At 38.6% G+C, this 21,551-nt stretch overlaps 1 protein-coding gene across 1 annotated transcript in view; it reads left to right on the plus strand.

Moving 5' to 3' along the window:
- Positions 1 to 21,551, plus strand: part of Lrrc69 (leucine rich repeat containing 69) — a 146,686-nt gene that overhangs the window by 113,442 nt on the left and 11,693 nt on the right. Inside the window, exon 8 of the mRNA XM_021160582.2 lies at positions 1,576 to 1,691. Within this exon, the coding sequence (XP_021016241.2) occupies positions 1,576 to 1,686 (111 nt within the window). The 3' untranslated portion in view covers positions 1,687 to 1,691. The remainder of the gene's footprint in view (positions 1 to 1,575; positions 1,692 to 21,551) is intronic.

Consider the following 21,551-nt stretch of genomic DNA (forward strand, 5'->3'; position numbering starts at 1 on the left):
CATTTAAAAATTTATTTCTTTTGCTTTATTCCTCTTGCCTTTATTTTTGTGTAGGGATTTCTTAAACAGTGCCCTTCAGAAGAGGTCGTGCTGCTCTTCCAGGGGTCCTCAAGTCCAAAGTTGATGTTCTCTGCCTCTGTTTGTTAGTTCTATGCTATGTGCATACATAGACTAATCACAGTGGTCAGAGGTTGTTGATTCATGATGGCTGAGTAGTAGAATGAACAGCTCTCTCCCAAGGTATGTATGTATGTACCTACATATGTATGTATGTAAGTATGTATGTACGTATGTACATCTGAAGGTAGGAGATAGAAAAACTATTTGTCCAAAAAAAAATAATTAGATGAGCTCTTGTGCCTTCAGTGTGGGAAATGAGCACCTGAAAGGCAAAATAAAAATGTTCACCAGGGAGTTCAGGACATACCTACTGATTAACAGCTTTGTGGGGAAACATTAGCCTTCTAGGACCAAGAAGTAATGTATGGTCAGACTATCACTTCCTCATCACTGTTCAGGTAGGGATTATAGTACTACAGCCATTGACTTCCGTTTCTCACTCATACATGACCAGCATCAGAAGGCGATTTCTCTTGAGAGTGAATGGTAATCTTTCAAACATCTAAATAGGACTTCAAACTTTGGTGAAAAAGTGAGCAGAATAGTAATCTGATATCTCATGAGCTTTGTGATGATATTGGCTACAGGATGTTTTGGCGAAACTAGGTATCATTGACCAATTAAATCTCAAGTCATATGTCTCTACTTTAGATTTCTTCAATGAGTGCTATGTTGACTTTAAAGCTTTTATTCTCCCCACTTTTTGACATGGAGGAGATCAAAGCAAATGTTGAGGCTGTGATTGTTTAAGATATGTACATTAGATTGGCTGGCAGAATTTTGACTACCTATTTTGTGCACAGAGAAGTATGACAAGAGATATCTGAAGTGTAAAACTTTAAGTCATATATTGATTAGCTTGATTGAGACCAAGGCTGTGATGGTCTTATTGAATATTACAGAAAATAAAAAAGCAGTATTAGAATTGCCATATAGGAATTATATGGAACACAGGCAAAATCAGGAAGCTATTCAGCAGGTACTTGATGCTTGATAATTAAAACCTTTTTCAAATAGCAATCAAGTTCCTGTAGCATGTATGATTTTCAAAGGCATCCCTAGTATCATATGGTCAAACTATGCATTAGGGTTTGGATAAAATCACATATAAATTTTTTATCATTTAAATTTTGTTTAGTGTTAAATATTCTTTTGTCATCTGGTTAAGCTTGTTTATTTGTTTGTAGTAAAAGAGCAAATTAAATATAAATGGAATCATGTGTTCTTTAGAAGTCAATGTCCTAAAGCTTCTGAGAAAGGGACTATTTTATTAAAAAATACTAGAGAACCAGGCTTAGTGATGCTTGCCTATGATCCCAACATTTAGATGGTAGATGCAGTAGAATCACGAGTTCAAGAGCATCTTCAGCTTTCTCAAACACAAAACAAAATGATCCCACCCTTGACCCTACTGCTTGGGACTATCTTAATTTGACCTTTAATCTTTCATTTTAGAACTGGAAGATAAGCAGAAACCTAAAGCTGATTCCTGTCCAGACATCAGTCTGTTCCTATCAATGCTTTGACCAGCGTGATCCTAATGTCTTTGGAATTGCTCAAGAGTAGAGCAGGTGAGATAATCCTTCAGAACCTCATTGGGCCAGGTGTCTGCTGTGCCCCAGGTCAGCGCATGCCCCACTGATGATGCCTTTCTCTGACTAGTCACTTTCAATTTATTAAGCAAAGGAAGATGAGTCACTCAATTATAAAATTTATGCTACAAGTACTGCAGTCTGCATCTAGATGGTTCTGTTTTTAGATGCTTCACACCCCCCCGCATTGGCTTAAAAACACACGTGAAAATGTGAAGATATTAATCTGGATGACACATGAATGTTGACCTTTTCCATTCCTTTATGAGTCCCATCCCTTTTTTAAAAATTCAATGATGAATTTAATGGAGAACTGTGTTTCACTGATGAGCGTTTCCCAGTTGAAAGACAGATACTCATTTGAGCTGGGTAGCTATGTTGTATTTGCAGGATTTCCCTTGAGCCACTATGTCTGGTGATAAAATATAGACTCTTCATTCAGCTGAAAAATGAGTAGAAGGCTGGAAAGTCAAGGGAAGTAACTCTCAAACCCATTATTCTTTACAGAGTTCTGATAAATACATTTGAAAAAAACTTTGGTGATGGGGGGAATAAAATATGGAGTGTGAAAAATGAATTAACTAAAAAAAGAGGAATTGATCAGTCTAAGGAAAATTACTGATATGAAAGTGTGAATCACACAGTCAGCTATAGGATGGATCACAGGGCCCCCAATGGAGGAGCTAGAGAAAGTACCCAAGGAGCTGAAGGGATCTGCAACCCTATAGGTGGAACAACAATATGAACTAACCAGTATCCCCCGGAGCTCTTGTCTCTAGCTGCATATGTAGCAGAAGATGGCCTAGTCGGCCATCAGTGGAAAGAGAGGCCCATTGGTTCTTAAAGTGTGATTTTCATTCAGTGCTGTCCAGAAAATGGTCTGGCCCTACCCTAGGAGGAGTGAGGCAGAAACTGTGAAGATTGCTGGGCAGTTTCTGTGGCCATAGCCTCCTGAATGACTTGTCTGTCTGTGTGTTCAAGTTTGAGAACCACAAAGAAGTCTAGCTTGTAAGAAAGTTAATCATGATTTTACATTTAAACTCAGCTAAAAATGCATTACTTCATGTGACCATTTGATGGTCCTTTTGCTAGAGGGCCAAGTGGAGTTTCTGTTTCTATACTTGTCCCACTGCTGCTGTCCTTGTAAGGACTTAATGGATTCAATTCAGGGCACTTCTTTATGCATCAAAGTTACCTCTGGCATAATTGCCAGGTGAGATCTATGGAGCACAACTAAGGCTTTCAGTTTCAAAGAATAAATCCCTGGTTCTGCTCAAACAGTTACTTCAAGGTACCCTTAAAAGGCCTCCATTAAACAAGAATGTACCTTAAACAAAAATAAACAACTGAGACCAACAGCGAGCTCACTAACTGTGAGTTAGTAAAACACACTATGTGTGCCTATTGAGAGAAAAATTATTTCAGTAATTGTATTTGATTAGGGAAGTATGTTTTTATCTAGTTTATATTGTATAAACATGGCTTGTTTATCATTTGAACCCTATGACTTCAGCCATAATCTACTCCTCATCTTGTTCCTGAATAGAAAATTCTACCCACCCATCCATCTCTATACTTCAATAGGCAGTTCAGGCATTTTCTTGTAGTTCATGTGACTCCGGCTCCCTCTCTCTGCCCTTGCTGCTATGTTGAGTTCATAGCTGAAGGTCATTGCAGCCTGGCTTCTCTTCACCATTCCACAGTAACTATCTTTCCAAGGTCATTGCCCACTTCTTTCTGATTACCCTTCTGATTACCCTACTTCTCTCAGAGACTGCTCCTCTCTGCAGATTTAGTCTCCACTAAGCATCTGTTAAACTGGAGTCACAGCATTAGATTAATCTGTAGTCCCTATGCATTTAATTGAATTCTTTTCTTTGCTCTTCATTAAAAAGCAAGCAAGCAAGCAAACCAAGAACAAGCAAACTGGCATTCTGTGAAACTCTTAGGCAGGTGTCATTCTCTTCTTTCCAGGCCCCTTCTATTTAATGAGTAACTCATCCACTTCTACCCATTCAGTTACTTTCACTCATCACACCACGACCATCAGTGAGTGACTCAGCCTTTGTCTTCACCTTTGACCCATAGCTCCAAGTTTTCAAATTTCCACATACATAAAAAAGAATGGAACTATTATAAGACTGTTCTTTTCCTATTAATTTATGTATTAAACAATTATTTGCTGAGTGGCTGCCATCCAGACTATAATTTTCTCTACTAAATCTGTAACAGTGAAATAGATTAATGAGGTCTTTGCCCTCATAGAGATTTCTTTTTAATAGAGGCAAGTGAGAAACAATTTGCAAACAATATGCTAAATAAAATAGAATTTGAAAGATATAGAATGATTAGAATAATATTTATGTGGGAATATTTATCACTGATCTAGAAGGAGAAAAGCAGAGAGCCCTATAGACATTTTAAGTAACAACTGGTTGGTTGAGGATGTGGAAGGCTAACAGCCCAGCCCAGAATCTACTGGAAAGCATCGAATAACTGGTTTTATTGTTTTGACATCATAGCTCTGTCATCATTGCTCAGACATAAGTGTTCTGATATCCAGCTATGCAGTGCTGCTGGGTACGTAATCAGGTATAACCTGTCATCAGGGGAACAACATTAGGAAAGGATGCATCTGAGCCTATCCATGAAGCCACCCAAGGCTTTGAATCACGTGTTAAGTCAGGAACTTCTTCCTCTACACGGGTGTGATGCATGTGAGGGTGATGTATCTTTCTGACAGTTGTAATACATCTGAGATGGCTGGATTTGAAACCCTGAAAAACATTTTCCTTTTTTAACAGTTATGGCCATCCTTTGTCTAAAGTCTAGAACATGAAAAAAATTCCAAATGATCAAGAGTCCTTTCCCCTTTGTTTGTCTCTCTCATAGACAGTCTCTAGGATTTCCATTTTTACTCATTTACCTCAGAAGGAGAATAAAAATGTGAAGGAAGTCTCCTTCATTGTTTGTTTTACTTTTTTATTTTTTTGCCAATGCATTCTATTTATTTCAACTGCATAGAAAAGAAGATGACAAGAAAGAACTTCATAAAATCACAATCTTTCTTTCTTTTTCTTTTCTTTTTCTTTTTTGGATATTTTCTTTATTCACATTTCTAATGTTATCTCCTTTCTCAGTTCCCCCGAAACGCCCAATCCCATGGCCCCTCATCCTGCTTCTATGAGGGTGTTCCCCCACCCTTACCTCCCCATCCTGACATTACCCTACACTGGGTATTCCCAGTATTAATTCTAAATGATGCATTTAGAATCATTAATGAATTGTGTAGAGGACTGTAGTGACTAGGCATAATTCAAGTAGCACCTCTGATTATTTTGTGTACATATTTGCATACATATTCGGACACAAGATTTCCCTAGTTACTGGTCAATCCTTTCCTTTCCATATCTTTGCTTTCCTATCCTAACCCTATTTCTTCTTCTTTAAACCCTTTTGTTACCCGTCTTCAGCATCCTTAGGCTGTGACTGCAGTAATTGTTCAAAATTTTTAGTTATATTCAATGTTTCAAACAAATTTACGAAACGGTATAAGATGATTTAGAGGTCAAAGGCCCAATTAGTTTGATGAAGGTATTATTGTTTTTTATAAACAAAGCAATAAATCATTAAAGGAATTAGCTGTTTGGAAAATTCTAGGTTAAAACATTATCTTGTGGATTAATATATTTATGAAACTGGAAGTGGATTAATATATTTATAAAACTAAAGAAGTTTTAATAAAAATAGATTTTTATCCATTGATAAAGCTTCTAAAAGCCATAAAATAATATTGCAAATATTATTGGTATGTCTTCTTGTTTTTTTTTTTTTTTTTTTTTTTGGCGTGGTTTGATATTCTTTTTTTTTTTTATTATGTATTTTCTTCAATTACATTTCCAATGCTATCCCAAAAGTGCCCCATACTCCCCCCCCCACTTCCCCACCCACCCATTCCCATTCTTTTGGCCCTGGCATTCCCCTGTATTGGGGCATATAAAGTTTGCAAGTCCAATGGGCCTCTCTTTCCAGTGATGGCCGACTATGCCATCTTTCGATACATATGCAGCTAGAGACAAGAGCTCCGGGGTACTGGTTAGTTCATCATGTTGTTCCCCCTATAGGGTTGCAGACCCCTTTAACTCCTTGGGTACTTTCTCTAGCTTCTCCATTGGGAGCCCTGTGATCCATCCAATAGCTGACTGTGAGCATCCATTGGTATGTCTTCTTAAAATATCTCTTTGTATGGCCTTTGTGTAGCTTATTATTCTGTGAGAAAAATAAATGTGCAGAAGTTGCTTGGTCTTGCTAAATAACTGTTTGTTTCTTGGTTATGAGAAAGTCCCAGGGCAACTTACTCCTCAAACCCACCATGGGAACATTGGGAGCCTTCTCAGGCCACAGGGCTCTCAGCTGTAGGAGGCTCCAGTTTGAAAAATAACCTTGAGCCTCCTCTGGCAATCCTGTCACTATGAGATAGTGAAGGCCCACTGAGGGATTAGAACACATCGACAGACATCACTTTGAGTTGCAGGAGAGGGCTCCTGAGGACCCCTGCAGACACTGCAGACTCAGGTGAAGGATATGAATAAGACAAAGTATGTGTTGCCAGCCAGCGTAACCACAGGCTTGTTTCACAAGGGCTTCTTAAGAAACAGTCCATTTTATTCCTGCAAGTTGGTAAATGTTTGGGGAGAGGAAGAAACAAGACAGCAAGTGGGCATCCTGAGACTGGGTTGTAGGCATTTGCCTAGGAAAGTTAGACAAACTGTTCTTCTGTTCAGTGTAATTATAATAAAAGCCCATGATTTCTTTCTGAACCAAGGAAATTAGCAGTTGCTTGTGCTTGTGCTAATGTATATTGAGGACAAAAGTGGATTTATAGTACTTTAAAATTGTTGAATTAAAATGCATCTGTCAAGTAATACTAGCCTAAGGAAGAAGGCACTTTACAAAGATATCTTCTTCTGAAATGCTTCTATTTTGTGCCAGCAATTATACCTCCAAGGAATATATATTGTTACCTCCCATAGAGAAGACATTATCTTGACTTGAACATGGACGGGCTCTCAGAGAACTGCTAGCTGCTTGGGGAGTGCTTTGCACTAAGTCAGAATAGCTCTTCTCTGCAAAAATCCAAGAACCTCTCTTTTGTATCTCTTGGCTAGTATTTATCATTGTACATGTTTTGGGATGCACTATACCTTGCCAGGAGGAGCTGGTAGAAGCCATGCAGTAGGAGCTGTAGTGGGAAAGTGAGCTTCCTGAAGATGACCCACCATTTTGCATCACTGTGATGGGTGAATCCTAGACAGGCACAGTCCCAGGCCCCAGGGCCTTAATCTCCATATTGCTTCTTGCTGCTAATATGTTTTCTCATGGTTGTCATTATTTTATTCTTAACTTTTCTGATATGGTGTGATTGGCAAAGAAAGATCCTTTCTGTCTATAGTCTGTTATGACTGCTTTCCTGGGTGTTAGCCCTCTGTTGGACAAATTTCCTTCAGATCAACATGAAGATGAACTTTAATGAATAAGGCTATATAGATTTATCAGTGATTTTATAGAATTCTTGATTTGACTCAAATAATTTCATGAAGTTGAAAGTTTACAGTTAGAATCAAGGGTAGAATGGGCCTCCTCCTTGTAGAATAGTAAAGGAGGCATAGGTTAGAAAAGGTGTTCAGTGAGCTTTCATATGTTCCAAGAACATAAATTGCTCAAAGAAGAATAAGCTTGGAACAAATTTATGATGAAGGAAAACGTTCATTCTGGGTTAGGTCCAGGGAGGAGGCCACAGGTTCAGTGTTCAAGGTCATGAACAAGGAGTGGGTAATTCTATTACATTAAAAACTATTACTTTGAACTTATAATGAGCTTATGGAATGAAAGGTAGAGAAAACTACTGCTTTGAAGGTGTAATCAACAATCCTGTTTAACTCCCTATATTGTAATATTTTTATCTGATTTTTAAAAAAAATATTGGATATTTTCTTTATTTACATTTCAAATGTTTTCCCCTTTCCAGGTCCCCCCTTTGGAAGCCCCCACCCATCCCCCTCCCCCTGCCTCTGTGAGGGTGCTCCCTCACCCACCCACTCACTCCTGTCTTCCCACCCTGGCATTCCCCTACACTGGGGCATCGAACACACTCAGACCCAAGGAACTCTTTTCCTGCAGATGTCCAACAAGGCCATCCTCTGCCACATATGCAGCCAGCTCCATGGGTCCCTAACATGTGTATTCTTTGGTTCGTGGTCCACTCCCCGGAAGCTCTGGGTGGTCTGACTTGTAGCACTGTTGCTCCCTCCATGGGGCTGCAACCCCCCTTACCTCCTTTAGTCCTTTCTCCAGCTCCTCTATTGAGCCCCCCCCCCCCCCCCCAACACTCACAACACTCAGTCAAATGATTGGCTGTGAGCTTCTGCTTCTGTTTTTGTGAGGCTCTGGCAGAGCCTTTCAGGAGAAAGCCATATCAGGTTTCCATCAACAAGCACTTCCCAGCATCCACAATAGCATCTAGGTTTGGTAACTGCATATGGGATGGATCCCCAGATGGGGTAGTTTCTAGATGGCCTTTCCTTCAGTCTATACTCCACACTTGGTCTCCATATTTCCTCTTCTGAGTATTTTGTTCACCCTTCCAAGAAGCACTAAAGCATCCGAATTTTGGTTTTTCTTCTTAGGCTTCATATTGTTTGTGAATTGAATCTTGGGTATTCTGAACTTTTGGGCTAATATCCACTTATCAGTGAGTACATATCATGTGTGTGTTCTTTTGGGACAGAGTTACCACACTCAGAATGATATTTTCAAGTTCCATCCATCTGCCTGTAAATTTCATGAAGTCATTGTTTTTAATAGTTGTATTTCATCATATAAATATACCATATTTTCTGTATCCATTCCTCTGTTGAGGGACAAAGGGTTATTTCCAGCTTTTGGCTATTATAAATATGGCTGCTATGAACATATTGGAGCATGTGTCCTTATTACATGTTGGAGCAGCTTCTGGGTATATGCCCAGGAGTGGTATAGCTGAGTCCTCAAATAGCACTATGTCCAATTTTCTGAGGAGCCAGCAGACTGATTTCCAGAGTGGTTGCACCAGCTTTCAATCCCACCAGCAATGGAGGCATGTTCCTCTTTTCTGCACATCCTCTCTAGCATCTGCTGTTACCTAAGTTATTGATCTTAGCCATTCTGACTGGTATGAGGTGGAATCTCAGGGTTATTTTGATTTGCATTTCCCTGATGACTAAAGATGTTGAACATTTCTTTAGGTGCTTCTCAGCCCTTCAAGTTTTCTCACTTGAGAATTCTATGTTTAGCTCTGTTCCCCATTTTTAAATAGGGTTATTTGTTTCTCTGGAGTCTAACTTCTTGAGTTCTTTGTATATGTTGGCTATTAACCCTCTATTGGGATGTGAGATTGGCAAAGATCTTTTTTCCATCTGTTGGTTGCCGTTTTGTCCTATTGACAGTGTCCTTTGCCTTACAGAAGCTTTGCAATTTTTTTTCTTTATTTTTTAAATTTTTTTATTTCATTTTTTATTAGGTATTTTCTTCATCTACATTTCCAATGCTATCCCAAAAGTCCCCGATACCCTCACTCTGCTACCCACCCACTCCCACTTCTTGGCCCTGGAGTTCCCCTGTGCTGAGGCATATAAAGTTTGCAAGACCAATGGGCCTCTCTTTCCAATGATGGCCGACTAGGCCCTCTTCTGATATGTATGCAGTTAGAGACACGAGCTCTGGGGGGTACTGGTTAGTTCATATTGTTGTTCCACCTATAGGGTTGCAGATCCCTTTAGCTCCTTGGGTACTTTCTCTAGCTCTTCCATTGGGGGCTCTGTGATTCATCCAATAGCTGACTGTGAGCATCCACTTCTGTGTTTGCTAGGCCTCGGCATAGCTTCACAAGAGACAGCTATATCTGGGTCCTTTCAGCAAAATCTTGCTAGGGTATGCAATGGTGTCAGCATTTGGAGGCTGATTATGGGATGAATGCCCAGGTATGGCAGTCTCTAGATGGTCCATCTTTTTGTCTCAGCTGCAAACTTTGTCTCTGTAACTCCTTCCATGGGTGTTTTGTTCCCAATTCTAAGAAGGGGCAAAGTTTCCACACTTTGATCTTCGTTCTTCTTGAGTTTCATGTGTTTTGCAAATTGTATCTTGTATCTTGGATATTCTAAGTTTCTGGGCTAATATCTGCTTCTCAGTGAGTACATACCATGTGAGTTCTTTTGTGATTGGGTTACCTCACTCAGGATGATGCCCTCCAGGTCCATCCATTTGCCTAGGAATTTCATAAATTCATTCTTTTTAACAGCTGAGTAATACTCCATTGTGTAAATGTACCACATTTTCTGTATCCATTCCTCTATGAGGGACGTTTGGGTTCTTTCCAGCTTCTGGCTATTATAAATAAGGCTGCTATGAACATAGTGGAGCATGTGTCCTTCTTCTGGATATATGCCCAGGAGAGGTATTGCTGGATCCTCTGGTAGTACTATGTCCAGTTTTCTGAGGAATTGCCAGACTGATTTCCAGAGTGGTTGTACAAGCTTGCAATCCCACCAACAATGGAGGAGTGCTTCTCTTTCTCCACATCCTCGCCAGCATCTGCTGTCACCTGAATTTTTGATCTTAGCCATTCTGACTGGTGTGAGGTGGAATCTCAGTGTTGTTTTGATTTGCATTTCCCTGATGATTAAGGATGCTGAACATTTTTTCAGGTGCTTCTCAGCCATTCGGTATTTCTCAGGTGAGAATTCTTTGTTTAGCTCTGAGCCCCATTTTTTAATGGGGTTATTTGAATTTCTGGAGTCCACCTTCTTGAGTTCTTTATATATATTGGATATTAGTCCTCTATCTGATTTAGAATAGGTAAAGATCCTTTCCCAATCTGTTGGTGGCCTTTTTGTCTTATTGACGGTTTCTTTTGCCTTACAGAAGCTTTGCAATTTTATGAGGTCCCATTTGTCGATTCTCGATCTTTCAGCACAAGTCATTGCTGTTCTATTCAGGAATTTTTCCCCTGTGCCCATATCTTTGAGGCTTTTCCCCACTTTCTCCCCTAAACCTGATAAACAGCTTCAGTGAAGTAGCTGGATATAAAATTAACTCTAACAAGTCAATGGCCTTTCTCTACACAAAGGATAAAGAGGCTGAGAAAGAAATTAGGGAAACAACACCTTTCACAGTAGTCACAAATAATATAAAATTCCTTGGCGTGACACTAACAAAGGAAGTGAAAGATCTGTATGATAAGAACTTCAAGTCTCTGAAGATAGAAATTAAAGATCTCAGAAGATGGAAAGATCTCCCATGCTCGTGGATTGGCAGGATCAATATCGTATAAATGGCTATCTTGCCAAAAGCAATCTACAGATTCAGTGCAATCCCCATCAAAATTCCAACTCAGTTCTTCAACGAATTAGAAAGGGCAATCTGCAAATTCATCTGGAATAACAAAAAACCTAGGATAGCAAAAACTCTTCTCAATGATAAAAGAACCTTTGGTGGAATCACCATGCCTGACCTAAAGCTGTACTACAGAGCAATTGTGATAAAAACTGCATGGTACTGGTATAGTGACAGACAGGTAGACCAATGGAATAGAATTGAAGACCCAGAAATGAACCCACACACCTATGGTCACTTGATCTTTGACAAGGGAGCTAAAACCATCTAGTGGAAAAAAGACAGCATTTTCAACAAATGGTGCTGGCACACTGGTGGTTATCATGTAGAATAATGCGAATTGATTCATTCCTATCTCCTTGTACTAAGGTTAAGTCTAAGTGGATCAAGTGGACCTCCACATAAAACCAAAGACAGTGAAGCTTTGCAATTTTATGAGGTCCCATTTGTTGATTCTTGATCTTAGAGCATAAGCCATTGCTTTTCTGTTTGGGAACTTTTCCCCTGTGTCCATGTGTTTGAGACTTTCCCCCACTTTCTCTTCTATTAGATTTAATGTATCTGGTTTTATGTGGAGGTCCTTGATCCACTTGACTTGAGCTTTGTACAGGGAGATAAGTATGGATCAATTTGCATTCTTTTACATTTTGACTGCCAGTTGACCCAGTACCATTTGTTGAAAATACTGTCTTTTTTCCACTGGATTGCTTTAGCTCCTTTGTCAACGATCAAGTGACCATATGTGTGTGGGTTCATTTCTGGGTGTTCAATTCTATTCCATTGATCTACCTGTCTGTCACTGTACTAATACCATGCAGTTTTTATCATTGTTGCTCTGTAGTACAGCTTGAGGTCAGGGATGGTGATTCTCACAGGATTTCTTTATTGTTGAGAATAGCTTTGGCTATCCTGGGTTTTTGTGATTCCAAATAAATTTGAGAATCACTCTTTCTAACTGAAGTATTGAGTTGGAATTTTCGTGGGGATTGCATTGAATCTGTATATTGCTTTCAGCAAGATGGCCATTTTTACTATATTAATCTTGCCAACCCAAGAGCATGGGAGATCTTTCTATTTTCTGAGATCTTCTTCAATTTCTTTCTTCAGAGACTTGAAGTTCTTGTCATACAGATCTTTCACTTGTTTGGTTGTAGTCACACCAAGATACTTTATATTGTTTGTGACTATTGTGAAGGATGATGTTTCCCTAATTTCTTTCTCAGCCTGTTTATCCTTTGAGTATAGGAAAGATACTGATTTGTTTGAGTTAATTTTGTATCCACTCACTTTGCTGAAGTTATTTATTATCTGTAGGAGTTTTCTGGTGGAATTTTTGGGGTCATTTAAGTATATTATCATATCATCTGCAAATAGTGATATTTTGACTTCTTCCTTTCCAATTTGCATCCCTTTGACCTCCTTTTGTTGTCTAATTGCTCCAGCTAGAACTTCAAGTACTATATTGAAAAGAAAGGGAGAGAGGGCAGCCTGGCTAGTCCCTGATTTTAACGGGATTGCTTCAAGTTTCTCTCCATTTAGTTTGATGTTGGCTACTGGTTTGCTGTAGATTGCTTTTACTATGTTTCCGTATGGGACTTGCGTTCCCCGTATTTCCAAGACTTTTACCATGAAGGGATGCTGAGTTTTGTAAAATGCTTTTTTATCATTTAATGAAATGGTCATGTGGTTTTTTTCTTTGAGTTTGTTTATATAGTGGATTACGTTGATATATTTCCTGATATTGAAAACACCATGCATTCCTGGAATGAAGCCTACTTGATCATGGTGAGTGAGCGTTTTGATGTGTTCTTGGATTCAGTTTGCGAAAATTTTATTGAGTATTTTTACACTAATATTCATAATGGAAATTGGTCTGAAGTTCTCTTTCTTTGTTGGGTCTTTGTGAGATTTTGGTATAAGTGAAAACTGTGGTTTCATAGAATGCATTATGTAGTGTTCCTTCTGTTTCTATTTTGTGGAATATTTTGAAGAGTATTGGTATTTGGTCTTCTTTGAAGGTCTGATAGAACTCTGCACTAAACCCATCTCGTCCTGGGCTTTTTTTGGTTGGGAGACATTTAATTACTGCTTCTATTTCTTTAGGGGTTAGGGGACTGTTTAAATGGTTTATCTGAAATTGGTTTAACTTTGGTATTTGGTATCTGTCTAGAAAACTGTCCATTTCATCCAGATTTTCTAGTTGTGTTGAGTACAGACTTTAGTAGTACTATCTTATGATTTTTTGAATTTCCTCAATTTCTGTTCTTATGTCTCTCTTTTCATTTCTGATTTTGTTAATTTGGATTGTGTCTCTGTGCCCTCTGGTTAATCTGGCTACTGGTTTATCTCTCGTGTTGATTTTCTCAAAGAACCAGCTCCTGGTTTTGTTTATTCTTTTTATAGTTCCTTTTGTTTCTACTTGTTTGATTTTAGCCCTGAGTTTGATTATTTCCTGCCATTTACTCCTCTTGGGTTTATTTGCTTCTTTTTGTACTAGAGCTTTCAGGTGTGCTGTTACGCTGGTAAGGTATTCTCTCTTCAGTTCCTTTTTTCGAGACACTCAGAGCTATGAGTTTCCCTCTTAGCAGTGCTTTCATTGTCCTATATGTTCGGATATGTTGTGCCTTCATTTTTGTTAAATTCTAAAAAGTTTTTAATTTCTTTCTTTATTTCTTCCTGGACCAATTTGTCATTGAGTAGAGTGTTGTTCACCTTCCATGTGTATGTGGGCTTTCTGTTGATTTTGTTGCTACTGAGGACATCCTTTTTTCATGGTGATCTGATAGGATGCATGGAATTATTTTAATCTTATATTTGCTGAAGTCTGTTTTGTGACAGATTATATGGTCAGTTTTGGAGAAGGTAGCGTAATGTACTGAGAATAAGTATATTCTTTTGATTAAGGATGAAATGTTCTATAGATACCTGTTAAATTCATTTGATCCATAACTTCTGTTAGGTTCATCGTGTCTTTGTTTAGTTTGTGTTTCCAGGACCTGTCTATTGATGAGAGTGTGGTGTTGAAGTCTCGAACTATTATTGTGTGAGTTGCTATGTGTGCTTTGAGCTTTAGTGTAAAGTTTCTTTTATGAATGTGTATGCCCTTGCATTTGGAGCACAGATGCTGAGAATTGAGAGTTCTTCTTGGTAGATTTTTCCTTTGACGAGTACGAAGTGTCCTCCTTTATCCTTTTTGATAACTTTTGGTTGAAAGTTGATTTTATTTGATATTAGAATGGCTACCCCAGCTTGTTTCTTTGGACAATTTGCTTGGAGGATTGTTTTTCAACCTTTTACTTTGAGTCAGTGTCTGTCTTTGACACTGAAGTGCATTTCCTGTATGCAACAAAATGCTCGGTCCTGTTTACATACCCAGCCTGTTAGTCTATATCTTTTGGGGGGGGGCGGGGAATTGAGTCCATTGATGTTAAGAGATATTAAGGAATAGTGATTGTTGCTTCTTGTTATCTTTGATGCTATTTTTATGTTTGTGTGTCTAGCTTCTTTTGGGATTGTTGAAAGAAGATTATTACTTTCTTGCTCTTTCTAGGGTGTTGTTTCCCTCCTTTTTTTGGGCGGTTTCCATCTATTATATTTTGTAGGGCTGGATTTGTGGAAAGATATTGTGTACATTTTGTTTTGTCATGTAATATTTTGGCTTTTCAATCTATGGTAATTGAGAGTTTTACTGGATATAGTAGTCTGGGCTGGCATTTGTGTTCTCTTAGGGTCTGCATGAGATCTGCCTATGATCTTCTAGCTTTCATAGTCTCTGGTAAGAAGTCTTGTGTAATTCTGATAGGTCTATCTTTATATGTTATTTGACCCTTTTTCTTTACTGCTTTTAATATTCTTTCTTTGTTTTGTGCATTTGGTGTTTTTACTATTATGTGACGGCAGGAATTTCTCTTCTGGTCCGAATTATTTGGAGTTTTGTAGGCTTCTTGTATGTTTATGGGCATCTCTTTCTGTAGGAAGTTTTCTTCTATAATTTTGTTGAAGATATTTACTGGCTCTTTAATTTGGGAATCTTCACTCTTTTCTCTACATGTTATCCTTAGGTTTGGTCTTCTCATTGTTTCTCATCTCAGTTTCCTGGATGTTTTTGTTTGGGAGTCTTTTGCATTTTGCATTTTCTTTGACTATTGTTTAAATGTTTTCTATGATATCTTCTGCACCTGAGATTCTCTCTTCTATATCTTGTATTCTGTTGGTGATGCTAGCATCTATGATGCCTGATCTCTTTCCTAGGTTTTCTATCTCCAGGGTTGTCTCCCTTTGTGATTTCTTTATTGTTTCTATTTCCATTTTTTGAGCCTGAATGGTTTTATTCAATTACTTCACCTGTTTGGTTGTGTTTTCCTGTATTTCTTTAAGGGTTTTATGTCTTTCCTCTTTAAAGGCTTCTACGTGTTTACCGGTGTTCTCCTGTATTTATCAAGGGAGTTATTTATGTCCTTCTTAAAGTCCTCTATCTTTATCATGAGATATGATTTTAAATCAGAGTTTTGCTTTTCTGGTGTTTTGGGGTATCCAGAGTTCACTGTGATGGGAGAACTGGTTTCTGATGATGTGAAGTAGCCTTGGTTTTTGTTGCTTATGTTCTTGCCCTTTCATCTCACCATCTGGTTATCTGTTGTTAGATATTCTTGCTGTCTCTCACTGTGGTTTGTCCCTCTTGCAAGCCTGTGTGTCAGTACTCCTGGGAGACCAGTTCTCTTTGGGAGGAATTTGGTTATGGAGAGGAGTGGCAGAGTGTCAGCTCCGGGGTGCAGATGCAAACCTGCCTTCTGCCATTCCTTGGTTCCTGTGTTCTGATGGCCCTTGAAAGGTCCCTTTTGGGCCAGGAATTTGAGCAGAAGTGATGGTCTTACCTGTGCTCACAGGTGTGTCAGTACTCCCGGGAGACCAGCTCTTTCTTGGTGGTATTTGGGTATGGAGTGCTGTGGCATAGGATAAGCTCTGGGATCAGGGGGAAACCATAAGGCTCTTGTCCCAGGCTGCTCCTTGGTTCCTGTGTCCTTAGGTTTCTAGGTGCGTCCCTCTGAGAAGAAGTGGTGATCTTACCTGCAGTCACAGGCTTGTCAGCACTCCTGGGAGGCTAGCTCTTTTCCGGTGGTATTTGTGTATAGAACGCTGTGGGACAGGATCAGCTCTGGACACTGTGGCATAAGATCAGCTCCAGTTCCAGGAAACTGGAACACATAGTGAAAACATTTTCATAATATTTATTCTGCAGATCTATAGTGTAGTATTTGCAAAATTGATGTTATTCCTGGTATCTTCCTTCCTTTTTTAGTATTTTAAAAGAGTTTTTTTTAATAGTCTTCCTTCATTTCCTTGACAAGGATTATGCCAAGGAAATTTAAAAAGCTAATGTGAATGGATTGTTTTCTTTGTTTCTTCCGTAACATATTGATCATTGATATATAGAAAAGCTGTTGAATTTTGCATGCCAATTTTGGATCTTGCTACTTTGCTGAAAGTATCAGTTTTAAGAATTATCTTGTGAAGTCAGCAGTTTCCTATTTTACTTTGCCATAGACATGAGTGCTTCCTTTATCTCGATCTCCTACTTCATAGGATAGCTGTTCTTGAACTATTCCCATTCTTAGAGACTCCATCTGTCTATACACAGTTTTCATACACCATCATTTTCCCAATATATATTACTTTTGATCCTTGTTGAAGTAACTTTCAGAGATTGCCTTACTTCTCTTCTAATAGGTTACCAAGTATCACTAACTAGAGTTCAGTACTTTTTCCATTATCTTTCTCACATTAATGTTTGCATTCCTAAATCTACATAGCTTTCATAGATGCGTACCGAAACTCTGACATAGTTGTGCTATATTAGCACTACCTTAGAAACTTCTTTCACAACCCTTTATACATTTCACAGATGAAAATTTATAGACCATATTTATATTGTACTAGAAAAATTTTGTTTATTTAAAACTCAAATTAAGCCCTAAAGCCTGTATTTTAGGTGGCAGCCCTACTTTACAGTAAATTTTAATTTTGTTGTCTTTAGTCAGTCAGCATTCTGATATTTTCCAGCATAGACTTTTCCTCTTATATAAATCCCACATATACCACTATGTAAAAGGCATACTATTTGTATCTCCTAATGGTTTTCTTTACCACAACTATAATAGCTTATTATAAATTCTTTACATTGAACTTTCTCCACTGTTAGTCTGTTACAGACAAATCATTATGCACAAAACACGGAGACATTGAATAGCTTCGGGTTGCGTTCTGAACAAAGTCCACATTTCTTAACATTTGTTTGTCTTGACAGGCCTCTAGTCTACTAGTCTACCTGCCTCTCCCTCTCCTGACACTCCCCCCCCCCGCCCCCCCCCCCCCATGGCCCCTTTATCTAGTCACTTTCTGCATCAATTACTTTTCTTGCTGTTGTGGCTAAATCTATGACAAGCAGCAAATTAAGGGGGATTTGGTGAGTTTTGGCTTCTGATTTAAAGACATGCTATTCCTTCTATCAGAGCAGGCGGAGTGGCTTGAGTGTGAGGGGTCTGGTTTAAGTGCATCTGAAGTTAGAAAGCAGAAAGTGGAGTTGGGCTGTGATGCTCTTGAATGTCTGCCTCACTTCTTCAGCAAGGCTTCCCCTGTAGCGGGAAATATTAAAAAGAAAGGGCAATTTCCCATGCTACACACTGCTACTCTTAGCCCCAGTGGTCTTGCTGGCCAGTTCTTATCACGGGGAAACTCTCTGACTCAGAGCTCCAAAATCTCTCCACTGAGCTCAGTAAGTTTCTACTGGCGGGTCACTATCATGCCAGCCCCATGCTTCAAAACCCCCACTTTGTGGTGAACATCAGGCAAACCCACATTTTGCTGCCATATCTCTCACTCTTGAACCCAGAAGAGCCGCTTAGTGAAGGAAAACACAACACAAACTTAGTTCAGAAACAACAGTAACTCAATCTCTAGGTGCAACAACTAAAATCCTACTCTTGTAAGCCTAATAAGACTTTTAATAAAATATAAATCCTATTTATATTATATATATATAATATAATATATATGTATATTATATACATATATATTGTATATATATGTATATAATATAATATAATATATATGTGTATATATATATATATTGTCCTACAGATGTCCCTGTCCCCAAAAGACCCTCCTCTCTCTCTTGCTTCCTCTCTTAGCCCATCCAAACTGAAAGTCCTGTGTACTTGTCTAGTGATTGGCTCCTTTACTCATTAGGGGATGGTTCACAAGTAGTCACCTGAGTACATGACTCGACTCATTCCTTGGTCCAGAGAGCCCCTCCTGAGAAAGAGGAATTAACATCAAAATACAACAGCACCAGGGCCATCCACAACATTCACTTCTCACACAGTATCACCAGTGAGGGACCAAAGGATTGAAGAACATAAGTCATGTAGGACATTTCACATTCAAACCACACCATTCTTCTGGGTCCTTAAATGCCCATGCTATGGTGTTTATTATCAGTGGATTGGAGTACTGTTTCTTCCTACTAGCTTCTGACATGATTTGCTCTACATACTGCAATAGGGCCATATGCATTTTCCCTAAACTCTAAAGGGCTTCTATATGACACCCCTATATCTATGGCACAGAATAATAATTCCTTTCTCAAAGAGTTATTACAAAGTTGAAGTGAATTGATACAGGAAAGCATTTTAGCTTGGCACAGTGAGGCTTAGACAGTTCTTGTACTGCCAATGAATGAGTACCATGAATTTCTAGACTAGTTGATTTATAATGAATACTAAGAGAAAAATCTGATCTTAAGAGCAATGTAGTGAGCAGCATAATAGAGGGGAATTTTTAAGCAAAGAGGAAAAAGTCCTAGTACTGTCCCCATGAATGAGATAAACAGATGTCGAGATAACACTGGTTGGAACTGAACATGGGAGATAAGATTCACAGGACCGTTATTTTAGAAGCCATGGCATGATCGATTCTGTAAGAGGAATAAAGCATATCACTGAGCATCACTGTCGTATAGTTTGGTAAAGGGCTCAGAACATGGTTTGGCTCTGGTAGGAAATACAGGATTAGTTTTAGATCTGGAAAATTAAGGATGTTAACAATTATTGTTGCGACCACTCCTTAGGCTTCCCTAAATTTTTTCTTTTTCACTGCTAGGCAGGAACTGGGGACTATAGAAGCATCTGGTACCAAGACCACAGACTTATTTAAGCTAATTGAAAATTCTTAGTCACATGGTACTGGGCTTTGCATCCTTTTTTTTGTTTTTACAAGATTGGGCATATTCAATTTTCATCTACTATGTTATACTCTATAACAGAATTATCTAAAATTTCCAAGCTGAGAAATTATTGTCAGACTAAAATTACTCACTCAGACAAATAAATTGGTTTCAAGTTGATTTGTTTTCTCTGAATGCATTTTAGAAGTCGGACAATGGGGAGAGTAACACTTTTCTGATGCAGATATTTATAGAACCAAATACTTTTAATAAGTTGTTTTTAGGAGTTAATTATTTCTAACTAACTGAAAGTCTTCACATTATTTTTTTCATTTACTTGAATATGACAGCTTGTATTAAAAGCCAGAGTTATTTATGGTTCATTACATTTTTTGTATAGATACTTATGGAAATTTAATGTTATGAAATTCATATCAAGTAAAGTTTATTTTTTATTTTTTTATTAGATATTTTCTTTATTTACATTTCAAATGATATCCCAAAAGTTCCCTATACCCTCCCCCCACCCTGCTCCCCAACTCACCCACTCCCACTTCTTGGCCCTGGCATTCCCCTGTACTGGGGCATATAAAGTTTGCAAGACCAAGGGGCCTCTCTTCCCAATGATGGCCGACTAGGCCAACTTCTGCTACATGTGCAGCTAGAGACACGAGCTCTGGGGAAAAAGTTCTTTTTCACAATGTTATGTTGCTTGCAATACTGAAGATCATCCTCCCTGTTTAGTACATTGGATTTTCTAGGCACATGTCACATGATCAGTAAGTCTAATTGAATGTGTTTTGCTAAACTTAAGAATTGTTTAAGAAATCAAGGTGTCACAATCTAGACAACAGAGTACCAGAATGCTTAAGGAAGCAGGAGGAGAGAAATAACCAATGAGATGCTGCCAGACATTTTCGCTTGGCCTGTTCTGTGAAGTTATGGCATCTGCTAGCAAGATGCGCACATGCCTCTAGTGTTATATGAAAGATGCAGGCACTCCCTGGGCCCGAAGGCTCCCAGGGAAGCTTCATTCTGAATGAAATGCTCTTTTTTTTTTTTTTTTTAAAATATCATTTAGAGAGTACTGATGATTGAATGAGGCCATCTCTTGGGACTCTTTAGTTGTGTGATTCCAAGAAAGCTGGTCATTACCAACAAATTAAGGCTTGGTGGATCTAGCCAAGAATGTTGCTTAATGTTCACAGGGAGAACTAAGGAATATTGTGAATGATTCCAAGTTAGCAGAGAGGGCCTGGGGTTTGCAAGATATTTCCTCAGTCTTGACTGATTTTATTTAATTAGAATTTCTTTTTTGGTATCCTTGTGGGACTCTAATAAAGAAGAAACCATCAGACAGAGGCTAATTTATTTCAGCCTAGTTAGGATTCATCAGACTGGTTCTTGCAATAACTCAACACATGATGAGCCCAGAAGGGGAATCATAAAGGGAAAATGGAGTGAATTACTTGGCTGCTGAAGAGAGAGTGGGAAGGGATAGTAGGCAGTTCCCTTTAGGGTGTGCTGGGGAGCGCCCTGAAACTTAAGTTCTCTCCTTTTATGCTAATACCTTTCTGAGAGTTCCAAGGGCCAAGCAACTTTCCCCCAGTCACAGAGTACATAAGTAAGTAGCAAAGCAAAAACAACCTCCAATTTCTTAGATGTGCCAACTAACTTATAGCAAACTTAGATGTGCTATACCTGGCCTTTCTCAGTGAGTTCCCATTGTCCTGTGTTTCGCTCTCTCATCATTGCCTCAGATGTGCTGTTACAGTATTCAGCAATCCAAAAGAGTGTGCACTCCTTTTCCCTCTCCCCTCCAGCTCTTCTCTTTCCCATCAGTCAAGGATATTCTAAACTTTGACATTTTAGAAACATCTTATTTAAATACATTAAAAGGCATATATAAAGAGAGTAGATTTAACGCTGATTTGCTGTGAATTTTAAATTCCTTTTCATATTTTAATGTACTTTAATTTTGTTTCTGTAAATAAAACTTTGCAGTTCTCCAAAAGTTCTGGTAATTGTTCTTTCCTAAAAATGACATTTAACCCTCACAGTGTGGAATGCTAGCCAGAATTTCATTTTGGAGCTCGTGGGCTTCCTCCATGACTTCATTGGCTTTAATGAGACCTGTTGGTTATGAAACAAACTTTCCTTTAAAGCTGTTATGCAGCGTGCTAAGCCTG

The sequence above is a fragment of the Mus caroli genome, unplaced genomic scaffold (genome assembly GCF_978045245.1).
Source record: "Mus caroli unplaced genomic scaffold, Mus_caroli_1 scaffold_6, whole genome shotgun sequence".
Lineage (NCBI taxonomy): Eukaryota > Metazoa > Chordata > Mammalia > Rodentia > Muridae > Mus > Mus caroli.